The sequence below is a fragment of the Phoxinus phoxinus genome, assembly GCF_949152265.1.
Source record: "Phoxinus phoxinus genome assembly, chromosome: 16".
In the NCBI taxonomy this organism is placed as follows: domain Eukaryota; kingdom Metazoa; phylum Chordata; class Actinopteri; order Cypriniformes; family Leuciscidae; genus Phoxinus; species Phoxinus phoxinus.
In genome coordinates, this window is record NC_136891.1 from 1,210,232 (window position 1) to 1,226,255 (window position 16,024).

The window sequence follows — 16,024 nt, forward strand, 5'->3', positions numbered from 1 at the left end:
ACTTCCATACATAAGCGTTTTTTATGCAATTGAGCGTTTTTTATGTAATATCCCAGAATTCAGGCTTTTAACGCTTCAGTTATCGACGGTGACCGAATGCAAGAGTTTGGGGTTTATGCTGTTAAATGCTAAAGGATCCACGGATATAAAATCACTGACGATTAAACAAAAAACTGCAACTAGTCGAAAGAAACCCCCTGAAAACAGTCAGAAAATGTGAGAGATTTCGATATGACCTCAAACACTCTCATCAAATTTGTATAGCTCAATATGTATCACAACTATTAAATCCTTTGGTGTTTTATTTCTCCTGAGGGATTTTAGGAGAAACATTACTTGCAATTAATAACAATGGAAGCATCCAGTAAAAAAGAAGAAGTGAATATTGCACACAGATCTCTTCATAAATACACTGTAATGCACCAATGCAATTCTTCCAATTACAAACGTTTAGTTGACATTAAATCCTCCAGCATTGTGTGACCTTTAAAACCCATGACAAGACAAATTACTCCAGTGCCATCATGCGTTTAATGCGCTCAGACCCCAACATGCACATCTACTGCTTACATATAATACTAATGGATAATGTCAATTTATATAATCAGGAATAAATTAGAATGTAAGTGACATAATTATGTGAATGCAAATTAAATGCTTACTTAGAGCTAGTGATTTAAACACCATTGGTGATACAGAAATTAAATGCAAAAGTATTTTACAAGAAACTGAAAACTATGGAAGCTTGTTTCTGCCAAAAAAAAAAAAAAAAAAAGCAATTTTTTATCTCACAATTCAGACTTTTTTTTGCAAATTATAAATTCACAATGAATAAAGGTAGAAATGTGAAACTCAAATTGTCAAAATTGCAACATATAAACTTGTAATTGTGTGAAAGTCAGAATTTTTAAACTTGCGATTATAAGAAAAAAAGTCAGAATTGCAAAATATAAACCTTGTAATTGCATGACAAAGTCATAATTGTGAAACTCTCAATTGATAGAAATAAAGTTAGAATTGCGAAATATAAACGTGAAATAAAGTCAGGCAAAAAGTCACAATTACCTTTTTTTATTTTGTGTCAGAAACAAGCTTCCATAGATAACTACTGTACATGTTCAAAACATAATTGAGATTATGAGTTTTATCTTGCATTTTATAAAACAAAATGCATGCATGAAAACGTATACATTTTACAATTACATCCATCAGTCCTGAAACGAGGCCGAACTGTCGCTCTGCGTTAATGTCACAATGATATGAACTGGAGGAAACGAGTTTGGCTCTTCGGATGAGAAGCTGTTCTGTTTCAAACCCAAGTTCAAAAATCTGGTGTCGTGCATTTAAAGATTTGGCCTATAACTCAAAAAGTTGAAGATTTCAAACTTTTGGTTTGAACCCTTGATCAAAAAGTGTCTAAAATGCAAAGTAACATCATATAACATACTCTCTGAAAATGTTTTTTGTAAATGGTAAATGGTTTTTGTAGAGATGCAATTTAACTATTTTTGGTTCCACAAGAACCTTTTAGTTTTTAAAAGAACCATTTTATTGTCTTAGTGGGAAGAACATTTTAATAATGTTTTTTCCACTATAAAGAACCGTTTGTGGGATGGAAGGATTCCATGGATGTTCACGTTTCCAATAAAGAACCTTTTACTTTTCAGAGTGTAAAATCTTAAGAATAGTTTTAAATTAAACCGTACTCAGGAAAACAACCATCAGATAAAAACAAAACATGCAGTGAAATAAATCAATAGACAAAAATATGCTTATTTTAATTTTATGGGTCATTCCAGAATTGCGGGTACATTTCAATTAGAGAAAGAAAACAAAAAATAAGATATTTGTTTTTCTGTTTAACTTTTTTTTTCTTCGTAGAATGCACTTTAAATTCAACATTTTCAATATTTGCTGATCTTAAACTTGTAAGATTTAAAATATGAATACTGAACATCAATGTACTAACAGAAAAAGCCTGTCAACTCTGTTATAGACAAATTGAAATTTGAATAAAGTTGAGTGTATGCATCAGGAGGCGGAGACAGTCAATAATAGCTGGAGTGGGAGTCATTTAGTTAATATTTCTCATTAAAAATATTTCCTAAATATACATAAAGCATTATTTTTAGTGATAGTAATATAATTTGTGTTATTATTCAAAACTGATTCAAAAAAGTTTTTTTTTCTTCTTTTAAATAAAAGAAGGTTTATCTGGGAGACTCGAAATGTACCCCCAATTCTACAATGACTCATATATATAAATTTGAAATACAACTTTACTGTTTTGTTATTATTTCAATCCAACATAAATCTGTAAATTACAATATTTACACATTGTATGATCCCGTTTCATTTGAAACAATAAATAAATGTTCAAAATATATTTAGTTCTGCTTACAGCATGTCCTTAACGACTCCTTAAAACCATTTTTGGTGACACTTTATTTTACAGTGTCCTTGTTACATATGTTACTTGCACATAATAACATTAAATTATGCATAATTACATGCAACTAACCCTCAACCAAACCCTAATCCTACTCTAACCCTATAGTGAGTACATGTAGTTGCTTAATATTACTGAGTACTTGCTGAAATATTTCGGCGTTTTTGTTCCAACGCTATTATGATATTGCAACACAATCAGTGCAAGCTGCTGATAAACACAGAGGATCATCGTAAAGGTGGACAGCAAATTACAGTAGTTACAAACACACAACGAACTGAGAGAAAACTAAACTATAGTGAAAATCCTGAACACAATCTTGATTGAATCTCTCAAAGCCTTTGGAGAACATCATAGTTCCCCCGACGGACCATTCTTTGGGTTTGTTTGCATGTTTTATGACAGTTACACACATTTGCCCAGATTCTAATCTGAGTATAGCATATTGAAAATCCTCCAGTCCGGTGTTTATTATGGGATTTACAGTTGAACTTCACAATATATTGCATGACATTAATGAGAATTTATGGGGAAAATGTGTTTAATTGCCATGAAAAAAAGTGCATAAATCATTGTGTTCACATTGTATTGATGAACTCTTGACGGGCTTCTTGAGATTCGGCATGAACGTGTTTCTCTGCACACACACACACACACACACACACACACACACACACACACACACACACACACACACACACACACACACACACACACACACGTGTCACAGCTGATATTATGCGTATGAATGTCCCACTGGGAGAGTTGGATGGGTTTTGGGAAGACTAAAGGCCCTAAAGAGAGAAAAAGAGGATAAATGACTGAGCTTACACTGATAAATGACAAGGTTATAAGTTGGTTTAACTTAAATAAGTTAGTAAACTGGTTGCCTTAAAATCTTAAGTTCATTGACATTAAACAAAATGAGTTAATACAAAGAATGAGATTGCTTAATTTAATTCTTTTTGGGGTTGCATTTACATGTCGATCGTATTGTGCACACAATAGGCCTACACCTTTTCAACATAATTCAACAATTTACCCACGAAAAACTGCTCTGGATTGCACTGGCTGCATTACTGTAAACGGTTTTTACAATAAAATGCACCAGGTTCCCCGCGTTAAGTGCATGTATTAGTTCAGAATCATATGTTTTGGGTTGCGTTTCCATGCAACTTGAGTTGTAAACATCGTTTAGACACAGTGCACGTCTAACCCGAGTCAAACACACTGATTATTGCGCGTGCATGTAATGACCACAAATAGTTATTTAATTTATTTCATTTCCTTGTTTATTGTAGATAATTTGCACTAATATAAATGTAAAGGGTATAAATATAGAAAGCCTCAGAAAATATGTATACTGTTGGGGGCGCTGTTAGAAGAAAAGACTAGTGAGTAAAAACGGAAGAGAAGAAGTGCAGTTAACGCATGTTCTGTTGTTGTTCATGTTAAAACTTTCAGCCCCAAAATCTGTCGCAGAAAACTAAAGAGAAAACAACCGGGGCGAATAAATCTACAGAAAAGAAAAAGTTGTCGTTGTTGTTGTCCAAGGGGGCAACATGCACGTGTCAGTTTCACTCATGTAAAGCACGTGGAAGAGTCTCAGTCATTATTATACCTTCCTGACGCCTGTATAAATGTACAAGTAAAGCTCCTGGCCCACATTGCAACAGATTATCTCGCCGTTACCGGACTGGCCGTTCACGAAGGACACTTGACCGGTTCGAGCCCGAGTTGAACGGTAGGCTAGCCGGTTCGGGCGAGTGCACTCTGAGTTCGGCATGAGTTTACACACACACACACACCCTCCCGTGTGGAGAATTACGTTTTAATTTCATTCTCCTTCTTCCCACCTCCATCTTACATTCGCGTTCATTCTAGTGATGAGTCTTTCATGAGTCGTTCATTGCGTCTGTCACGTGACAAATGAACGAAAGACTCGGAAGGTAAAGTCATTATTTATGTTTCCTGCAAATTATTTTTGACTGCATTATGATTTCTAAATTCAGAATATGAGCACGATTGCGAAGGAGGATGTGTTCGGAGTATTTGCCCGTTAAAAGTATAACATTTAAAGCCCCTTAAATCAATGAACGAAATGACTCGGGAAAAAGATTCGTTCATTTTGATGAACGAGATCGAACAAGAGACTCGCACGCTAGTTAGAGATCGAAGCATTTTCTCGGCAATTCCAGTTCTTTCTTTCTTTCTTTCTTTCTTTCTTTCTTTCTTTCTTTCTTTCTTTCTTTCTTTCTTTCATAAGGACAACCCACATTAATCAACATTTCTGTAAATGTGCCAGTTAGCTAGCTGGCTAATTGACAGAACTGCAGTCTAATAAATAAATAAAAAAGTACAGTACGAGGACATTATAACTCAATAAAGACAACAACAGCAACAAAAGAAGAATTCTCATATATGCAAGAATAAACAATACGTAAAACACAGCCAATATCTTGTATCTTAGGCTATCTCGTAAATGTGATCTTTTCACAGAAAAAAAGCACATAAAGTTAAATCACATAGCCTTAAATAAACTCTGATGAAGCATTAAAAGGTTGTTGCTTTTATTGTGTATAAGTCTGAGGGGTGTAATTAGAAAGCTGAATTTAATAAGAAACACTTTTAAATGGAGATGAGCGTCAGTTCTTGTGCGCCAAGTCGCTGAAGACGCGATCGAGTCGTATTTGACTCGATTGTTAAACACTGTGAAACTGTATTTACATTCACACACCTTATATTTGCAGCATATCTTAAATGAGAGGATAAAAGTTACACAAAATATGTTGTTGGTCACTTCTAAACAGATCAAACGCCCAGTAGCCTACTTGTTGCTAGTTTTTAGCTATAATTTATCAGATTGAACCTCATATAAGCTCACATATGCTTCTGGAAACTCCTCTGAAACACACTATGCCAGTCAGAGAATGTGCTGGAAAACAGCAGCGCCTTCCTCGAGCACTAGTCCGATTCATTTCCGCGAATCGGTTCTTTCGGACAGTTCGTTTCAATGAATCTGTTCAAAAGAATGATTCGTTCATGAACCGAACATCACTATTCCATACTTGAATCAGCACAACTAGTACACACACACACACACACACACACACACACACACACACACACACACACACACACACACACACACACACACACACACACACACACACACACACACACACACACACACACACACACACACACCTTGTGTTGTAGGCTGGTTACTTTTAAAGGGATAGTTCACCCAAAAAATGAAAATAATCCCTTAATTTACTCACCATCAAATCAGGTGTATATGACTTTCTTCTTTCAGCGCAAAAAAACAATCAGAGTTATATTATATTATATTCCCAGCTTTATAATGGGAGTGAATGTTGCTCCTGATTTTAAATCCCAAAGAAGTGCATCCCTCCATCATAAAAGTAATCCATACGGCTTTGATTTAGCCTTGATTTTTTTAGAAAATTGCATTGAAAACAATGTGGGTCAAATTGAACCCTAAAGAGAGAAACTATTTTTTGTTGATAATATCTCATATTTCACACTCATTTATTCACTACAATAGAGGTTTATGTTTTTTACACGTCTAGAGTTTTTTATAGACTTGATTGTTGGCAAATTGCATTGAACCCTAGAGAGAGAAACTATTTTTGTTGATAATTTCTCATATTTAATATTTATTAGTCGCTATAATAGAGATTTATGTTTTATGCATGGCTTTTTATAGCCTTGATTTTTGGCGAATTGCAGTGAACCCTAAAGAGAGAATTTTTTTAAATATAACTTCTCATATTTAGTCACGTTTAGTGTTTGTGTTCATGTTATGTTTGCCCCTGTGCTTCACTGAGTTTATCTCTGTCACCTGTTGTCTTGTTAATTACTGTCGTTAAATGAGTTCATTTGTCCAGCTGTGTCTGTCTCCTGATCTGGTGTATTTAAGCCCATCTGGCGATGTCTCTGTTGTTCTGTTCCTGCTATGTGGTTTTGTAAGTTTGAAAGTAAAGATCTTGCTTAAAGATCACATTGTCTCTTCTGCAAACGTGTGACAAGGTTTATGGTTTTACATGACTTGAATTTTCATTGTGTTGATTTTTTTTTTGGCAAAATTGCATTGAACACTAAAGATGATTTGGTGATGATTTCTCATATTTCATATTTATTTAGTCACTAGGATAGAGGTTTGTGTGTGTGTGTGTGTGTACGTGACTACAGTTGTTTTTTTTCTTTTTTTTTCTTAATTTTTGGTGAACTGCATTGAAAACAATGGGTTAAATTAACCTTTAATAGTTTTTGTTGATAATTTATCATATTCCATATTTATTTAGTCACTAAACACAAGAGTTCATAAAATCTAAAAATGTTATATTTTTTAAATCTCTAACAACATTAGAGGTTTTATGTTTTTACATGATTACAGTTTTTCCTATAGCCTTTTTTTTTTTTTTTTACATTTTTGTTGGTGAATTGCATTGAAAACAATGTGGATCAAATTGACCCATAAAGATAATTTTTTTGTTTATAATTTCTCATATTCATCTCAAATATTTATCATATTTTATTTATTATTTCTCAGTTTTTCATCTTAACCTTGATTTTTGACACATTGCATTGAAAACAACGCGTCAAAATGACCAAGGAACAGTTCTTTAAATACAAGAGTTCATAATATCTTAAATTATATATTTGTTTAGTCTCTAACAGTATACATTAGAGGTTTTATGTTTTTACATGACTTGTAGGTGTTGACATTTGTTGAATTATAAGTAAACCAATTTGAATATTTACTAGAACACATCATAAGATGAAACTAGGCCTGCAAGTTTCAGAGTTCAATCTTTTATAGAGTTTTATCTCTTGACTTCATTGTGAGTTTTGGCACCTCAGTGATATTTTGCACTGTTTCACCGGATCGGCCAATGAGCTTCCGAGATTCTGCTAGGAAGAAGGCACCGATGGACACATGTGTTATCCGGAACGTTCTTCCTTTGATTGACAGACACTTCTTGTGACTCCCTGCCCCAAAAAAGGACAAAAGGGGTCTAGGATAGCGAACACCCCCCCCCCCCCCCCCCCCCCCCTCACACACACACACACACACACACACACACACACGGCCTGGTGGTCTTACTTTAGCACTCCTATCTGTAGTGGGCATTCCTTCTGGAAGTTTCTCAATGGGGGTTTCGAGAAACTCGGCTCACGAGTATATAAAGCCTGATGAAGGCCTTCTCCTCGACAGATAAAGCAAACCCAGCGGCCAGAAGAAGTCAGCGACACCAAAACTCAAACCGAACTCGAGTGGAGTAAGATCTCCATACGCCTGAGACCTTGTTTTATACAGAAGACAATTATCAAGGTAAGCGGGATTACATTCTACAAACTGAGCTTGGGATTTGCATTGATTTTAGAACATTGGGCCATTAGAAAGGTGTTCATATCTGATTATTTTACAGCTTTACATTTGAAACTCCATTTTATACACTCTAAAAAAAAAATGCTGGGTTTTAACCCAACTTTGGGTCAAACATGGCCAAACCCAAATGTTGGGTTAAAAATTTAAGGTTACACTTTATTTTAAAGCGTCATTGTTACAGTATGATTCTATATTTAAGTACTGAGTAATATTAAGCAACTACACTCAAAAAAATGCTGGGGTCAAATTTTGGGTCAAATATGGACAAACCCAGCCATTGGGTTACATTTAAATTGCATTTTTGATCCAACGTTTGGGTTTGTCCATATTTGACCCAACACACTCACTATAGGATTAGGGTTTGGTTGAGGGTTAGTTGCATGTAATTATGCATAATTTACTGTTATTACTATGGTAAGTGCATGCAACATATGTAACAAAGAAAGTGTTACCAAATGTAATTAAAAAATGTAACCCAACGGCTGGGTTTGTCCATATTTGACCCAAAGTTGGGTTGAAACAACCCAGCATTTTTTTAGAGTGCCAAAAAAAAAAAGACATTTCCAATTAAATTGTTGTAAATCCTGAATGCCTTTGCACATCAGACCAACGTTTGGCCACTTCTGAACGCAGACGCTTGGTAGATTATTGTAGAAGTGAAAACATTTCATGGTCAAGAATTAAAGCCCAAAAATGCAAGCCAGTTCAATGGGTTGATATGAAGTGAAGAGCACGTGTCTGCAAGCATGCCGACTCGTTTCGTCAAATCATGACAGCTGTGGCTTTTCAACCCGAGTAACCCAAAACAACATCCTAAAAGTGAGAATAGGTCAAATTACATGAGTAAAACCCTCTAAAATGTGCTGAAAAGGACAGTATGGGTTGCATAATTACAGCATTTGGCTGAGGACATGTGACACTCCTCCCCCACTTCTGAAACAGGTGCTGAGCATGTGCTACTGCTTTTACAGTACGGTGGGGGTTATCAGCTGTCGCTTCATCAAAGGCTCAGAGAGAGAATAGAAAATAAAACGTACCAAATGTAATATTTAATATAGCCTACAACTTTTTAGTTACGAATAACCTGCATTTATGTACGTTAATTCAAAGGAATTTAAGTGATTTAAGACAGTGGTCGCAGTAATGAAAACATGCAAAACACTTTATAACATGCAATTGCGACTTTATATCGTGCAATTTTTATACTAAAGTACGAATTGCATAATATAAAGTTGCAATTGCGTGTTAAGTCTGAATTGCGTTAAATAAACTTGCAATTCAGACTTTTTTCTCTCGCAATTATGACTTTTTCCCTGCAATTGCGAGTTAAGTCGAAATTGCATGATATAAAGTCGCAATTGAGTGTTATAAAGTCTAAATTGCGAGATGTAAACTTGCAATTCTGACGTTTTTCTTGCAATTCTTACTTTTTCCTCACAATTGCGAGTTAAAAAGTCCAAATTGCATAGTATAAAGTTGCAATTGCATAATATAAAGTGTCAATTGCGTTAAATAAACTTACAATTCAGACTTTTTTTCCTTAATTCTAACTTTCTCACAATTGAGAGTTATAAAGTCGAAATTGCATGATATAAAGTCGCAATTGAGTGTTTATAAAGTCTAAATTGCGAGATGTAAACTTGCAATTGGGGACATTTTTCTTGCAATTCTTACTTTTTTCTCGCAAATATCATATATCCGTTTCCTTCTATGTTTTACGCAGATGCCTGAGAAAGCAGCACAGCCCGTGATGGAGGAAGATGTCGAGACCTTCGCGTTCCAGGCTGAGATCGCTCAGCTCATGTCTCTGATCATCAACACCTTCTACTCCAACAAAGAGATCTTCCTCAGAGAGCTCATCTCCAACTCCTCAGATGTGAGTCAATCAGAGATTCAACCTCATCGTTCCCTCGCGTTTTATAACGCATCTTTCCCTCGCGGGTCAAAATGACCCGAAGACCTAAAATTATACTTAATTTTTTTTCTTTTTTGTCCACAAAGCTTATTTTATCTCATTTTGATAATATTTTTTCTATTTATTAATGCAATTGTTTTTGGAGATTTTTGTTTTTGCTACTTTTTTTTTTTTAACCTTTAAATTACTAGATTTGAGCAATAAATAAATAGTAATTTAAGCACATTCCTCACATTCTTTCAACTTAAATTCAAAATAACTCACAATTTCATGCATAACTCTTTTAATTCAGCTCAAAATATCTTACATTGGGTGTCTTTGCTGACCTCTTGTGGAAAATAAATAATTTAACATGAGATTTAATGACTACCTTATAGCTCTATGTGGAGCAAATGAGCTGTTCCGCTGGGTCCTAAAGTCAGTTTTGCTTCATTATGCATTCAGATACACATGTAGACATTCTAAGATTATATTTTGGTAAAGTTTTAGCATTTTTATGTTTTTCTATGTGAACTGAAGCATTCCTCGCATTCCATTCATTCCTAAAGGGGTCAAATTGACCCGTGAGGGAAGTATTTGATACTTTTTTTTTTATTTCAACCACAAAACTCCTCGAATCCATAATTTTTTTTTTGTGTGTGTGTGTATTTGTGGTTCAAGTGGGACAAAAGTCCTAGTGTCTTGGACCCCTCTGATGAAGGCTAAATCCAATTGTTTCAGTGGCCCATTTTTTTTATGTGTCTTCAAAACAGGCACTGGACAAGATCAGATATGAGAGCTTGACCGACCCAGGCAAACTTGATTCATGCAAGGACCTGAAGATTGAAATCACCCCCGATCTGAAAGAGCGCACACTCACGATCATCGACACCGGCATCGGCATGACCAAAGCGGACCTCATTAATAACCTGGGCACCATCGCCAAATCCGGCACAAAGGCCTTCATGGAGGCCCTTCAGGCTGGAGCCGACATTTCTATGATTGGTCAGTTCGGCGTGGGTTTCTACTCCGCATACCTGGTGGCCGACAAAGTCACGGTCATCACCAAACACAACGATGACGAGCAGTACATCTGGGAGTCTGCAGCTGGCGGATCCTTCACCGTGAAGCCAGACATTGGTACGAGCTCTTAAAAAATTTGATCCAAATCAATTGGATCTCAAAAAGTACTACATAACTAATCATGCTTTGCAATTATAGGTCAACCCATTGGACGTGGTACCAAAGTCATCCTTCACCTTAAAGAGGATCAGTCTGAATACGTTGAGGAGAAGCGCGTCAAGGAAGTTGTGAAGAAGCACTCTCAGTTCATCGGTTACCCCATCACGCTTTTTGTAAGTGCCTCTACTTTGGTACCTAGTCTGCAAACCTTTCAATGCTTCAAGAGCCCACATTATTAAAGCATAAAATGTTGCATAATATAAAGTTGCAATTGAGTGTTATAAAGTCTGAATTGCGAGATGTAAACTTGCAATTCTCATTTTTTATCTCACAATTCTGACTTTTTCTCACAATTGCGAGACATAAAGTCCAAATTGCATGATATAAAGTCGCAATTGAGTGTTCTAAAGTCTGAATTGTGAGATTTAAACTTGCAATTCTGACTTTTTTCTCGCAATTCTGACTTTTTCTCACAATTGAGAGATCCAAATTCCAAAAGTCCAAATTGCATGATATAGTCGCAATTGAGTGATATAAAGTCAGAATTGCATGATATAAAGTCACAATTGAGTGTTATTGAGTCTAAATTGCGAGATGTAAACGTGCAATTCTGACTTTTTTCTCACAATTCTGACTTTTTCTCAAAATTGTGAGTTATAGAGTCCAAATTGCATGATATAAAGTCACAATTGAGTGTTATAAAGTCTGAATTGTGAGATGTAAACTTGCAATTCTAATTTTTTTCTCACAATTGTGAGTTATAAAGTCCAAACTGCATGATATAAAGTCGCAATTATGTTTTATAAAGTCTGAACAATTTTCCCCCCGCTTTTTGTAAGTGCCTCTACTTTGGTACCTGGACTGCAAACCTTCCAATGCTTCTAGTGCCCAGATTATAAAACATAAAAATATCTTGCAGATTGAGAAACAGAGAGAGAAGGAGGTTGACCTTGAAGAGGGAGAAAAGGTGGAGGAGGAGGTGGCTGCTGGCGATGACAAAGACAAACCCAAGATTGAGGACTTGGGGGCTGATGAGGATGAAGACACCAAAGATGGCCAGAACAAGAGGAAGAAGAAGGTCAAGGAAAAGTACATTGATGTTCAGGAGCTCAACAAGACCAAACCTCTGTGGACCCGCAACCCAGATGACATCACCAATGAAGAGTACGGCGAGTTCTACAAGAGTTTAAGCAACGACTGGGAGGATCACCTGGCCGTCAAGGTTGGTAGTGACATTGAGTCAGAAATATTACATAAAAATGATTGGACTTTTATTGAGAAGACCACCAATCTTCTTGTTGATACAGCACTTCTCGGTTGAGGGCCAGTTGGAGTTTCGCGCTTTGCTGTTTATCCCCAGAAGAGCCTCCTTCGACCTTTTCGAGAACAAGAAAAAGAGAAACAACATTAAGTTATATGTGCGCAGAGTCTTTATCATGGACAACTGCGATGAGCTCATTCCAGAATACCTCAGTAAGTGTCTCAAGAGTTTATTATGAGTTATTCCATTGGCATTGGATACGGATATGACCCAAGAGTTTAAGTGTTAACGAGTTAAACTTTCCTCCCAGACTTCATTAAGGGTGTCGTGGACTCTGAGGATCTGCCGCTGAACATCTCCAGAGAGATGCTTCAACAGAGCAAGATCCTGAAAGTCATCCGCAAGAACCTGGTCAAGAAGTGTCTGGATCTCTTCACCGAACTCGCCGACGACAAGGACAACTACAAGAAGCTTTACGAGCAGTTCTCCAAGAACATCAAGGTACATGTGCTTTTCGAGTAGCTAATGAAACTCATAGATGTGGTATGAATATATCCTAAAAATGTATTTTCTATTCCAGCTGGGCATCCATGAGGACTCTCAGAACCGTAAAAAGCTGTCGGAGCTGCTTCGCTACTACACGTCCGCTTCTGGAGACGAGATGCTTTCCCTCAAGGACTATGTGTCTCGCATGAAGGACACGCAGAAGCACATCTACTACATCACCGGTTAGTAGTTGGTTAATGAACTTAACCCTCTGGTGCTCTTCGTGTGTCGGTCAAAAATTACCGATTTCTTTTTTTGTCAATGAAATTAATGTACTATATTTTCGTTTGATAATGTTTTTTATGTAATATTTTGGATTTTTAGTGGATTTTTTTAAATACTATATTATATTTACGTTGTATTTATAATCAATTTATTCACTTTTTGAGCATAGACCTGGAAATTAAATTTCCAACTTACACTGTGGTAAATATTGAATGATTTAGAGCAACAGACTGAAGTTTGATCTCTTTATAAAGACAATAGTAACAGAATTTTACGTGTATTGTTATGAAAAATGCACACAAATACTATTTTACATTTTTATATGAAATGTATATTTTTAAAATAGCGTTTTACTCCATAAAGCCATAAATCTAAGTTGTACTCCAAATTTGAGGTTGATATCTCAAAAAATTAGCTTTCAGTGAGATTTTGTTTGGCTGCAGTACCAAACGTTTTCACTAAATAAAATTAATTTCCAATGCGCTCATCTTTCGAATCATGTCCATGGTTTTTGTGTGTGTTCATATAGAAATTGCCAAAACATGTACGAAGTTTTGTATCATTCCAATGAAGTAAACAATTCTAAAAAAACAAAACGTCAAATTTTCGGTCAAAAATGACAGAAGAGCACCAGATTCAACATTACTTTAACCCAAAGATACCAATTTCTTACAATTCCCAAAACTCTTTCCAAAGGCGAGACCAAAGATCAGGTGGCGAACTCAGCCTTCGTGGAGCGTCTGCGCAAAGCCGGTCTGGAGGTGATCTACATGATCGAGCCCATCGATGAATACTGCGTTCAGCAGCTGAAGGAATACGATGGCAAGAACCTGGTGTCAGTGACCAAAGAGGGTCTGGAGCTTCCCGAGGACGACGAGGAGAAGAAGAATCAGGAAGAGTTGAAGGCCAAATATGAGAACTTATGCAAGATCATGAAAGACATTCTTGACAAAAAGATTGAGAAGGTAGGAAGCTGTTAGCATACTAGACTAAGATTACGAAGTGCATAGTCTTCAGAACCCTGAAATGATAATGAATATTTGGATTTGTAAACAGGTCTCCGTCTCGAACCGTCTGGTGTCTTCGCCTTGCTGCATCGTCACATCATGAAGTCTCAGGCCTTGAGAGACAACTCCACCATGGGCTACATGACTGCTAAAAAGCACCTGGAAATCAACCCTCTCCATCCCATCGTCGAGACCCTGCGAGAGAAGGCAGAAGCCGACAAGAACGACAAGGCCGTGAAAGACTTGGTGATCCTGCTGTTCGAGACGGCGCTGCTCTCCTCGGGCTTCACGCTGGAAGACCCGCAAACACATGCTAACCGCATCTACAGGATGATCAAACTTGGTCTTGGTAAGTGTCTATAAGCCTACAGCGTATTACACTCTACAGAATGATGGGTTGTTTCAACCCAAAATTGGGTCAAATATGGACAAACCCAACAGTTGGGTTACATTTTAATTTTGGGTTAAAACAACCCAGCAGTTTTTAGAGTGTAGCATTATATTGCACTCTTTGGTCATTGGTTAGGGTTCTTAAAAATAGCAGTTCTGTATTGGCATTGATGGTTCCATGAAGAACATTTAACATCCAATGGTTCGTTCCATTGCACAAAAGGTTCTATATAGTGGAAAAAGCTTCTTTAGATTATTCTTGGAAAGTTAGATGTCTACAAGCCTACAATTTATTAGCATTGTATTGCACCCTGCTTTTGGGTCATTAGTAACGCCAAAGTCCTTTTAGGCAAGTCGTGCCACTCGGCCGCCATCTTGGCAACGCCTCCGGGCCGCTATTTTGGACTAACAAGACTAGGCTCCTATCTAAATGAATGGGTAGAGAGTCAGAACTGCACTTCCACTGGTCACCGGGACATAAAAACTGCATGAATAGACACGGCAGTAAAATATGATAAAAATCGCTGAAAAAGTTTGATGACTTTGCCCCAAAATAAGGTTTAAAACGCCTTTTTCCGCACAGGTTATACTTTTACTACGCGTGCGCAAGGGTTCACGACACCAACAGGCGAAACCTCAACTGTGCGTCAGTGGAACCATAGGCTTAAATGTTTCCCGGCTTGACTGTTAAAAGCAGATGATTGGCTTTCCAGCGGGAGGGGCGGGACATGTGAATACAACTGCCATCTTTGCCGTTACGGGTTTTCCTTATATAGTTGTATTGAGGATTGAGGAAGTGGCATGTCTCTTATATAAATTGTCTCTGATAATGCCCATCAAAAAAACACTCACTCTTAAAAATAACGATTCTTTATTGGCGTTGATGGTTCCATTTAAAAAAAAATGTTTTTTATATAGATTATTAGACTATTCAAATGTTCTTCACACTAAGAAAAAAATGGTTCGAACCGTTCACTGAAAAGTTATTTCGGGGAACCCAAACAATGGTTCTTCAATAGCATCACTTTAAAAATCACATTTTGAAACCTTAATTTTTAAAATAGGCATGAAGTTGCGATTGTCTTTTTTTGGAGGGTGGAGCTTAATTTTGTCCATTGGGAATTAATTGGATTGTTTTCATATATTGCTGAGAATTGCACCGCCCTCGTGCCAGTAAACGCCTCATAAAACAAGAGATTATCTTTGATTAAGGATTATTAGGGCACATAATTTTTTTTAATAATGTACATGGTTAAATCCTCACTGCAGTATTCCATTTGTTTTCATGGTGACTTTTAAGATTGTAGTCATATAAATGAAATTTCAGAGGGAAAAGTGACTTAATTAGATTTAATCTGTATTTTGCAGGCATCGATGATGATGACTCGACTGTAGAGGACATTACTCAACCCGCTGAAGAAGATATGCCAGTTCTGGAGGGCGATGAAGACAGTTCTAGAATGGAGGAAGTTGACTAAATAGTTTTAGTGTAAATATAACACTAAATTGTTAATGTATTTTGAATTTTATGTTTTTGTTTCTACATGTAGTGAGTGAGTGACCAGAAAACTGTATGTTCTGAGCTTTTCTAATTTAAGCTGTTTTTGTAAACACGAGTTGAACATTTTTAATAAATGATTAATAATACATACGA

The 16,024-nt window shown here is 36.5% G+C and overlaps 1 protein-coding gene across 1 annotated transcript; it reads left to right on the top strand.

Annotated features, from left to right (window-relative positions):
• The first annotated feature begins 6,374 nt into the window (after positions 1-6,374).
• Positions 6,375-16,019, top strand: LOC306983402 (heat shock protein HSP 90-alpha 1-like). The gene is given in 13 exon segments (XM_079583754.1): positions 6,375-6,438; positions 7,692-7,808; positions 9,589-9,741; positions 10,533-10,899; positions 10,981-11,114; positions 11,861-12,163; positions 12,249-12,414; positions 12,513-12,703; positions 12,783-12,930; positions 13,670-13,938; positions 14,030-14,075; positions 14,078-14,329; positions 15,739-16,019. Coding segments are annotated over 11 exon segments (2,139 nt in total). The 5' UTR covers positions 6,375-6,438; positions 7,692-7,808; the 3' UTR covers positions 15,849-16,019.
• The last annotated feature ends 5 nt before the right edge of the window (positions 16,020-16,024 follow it).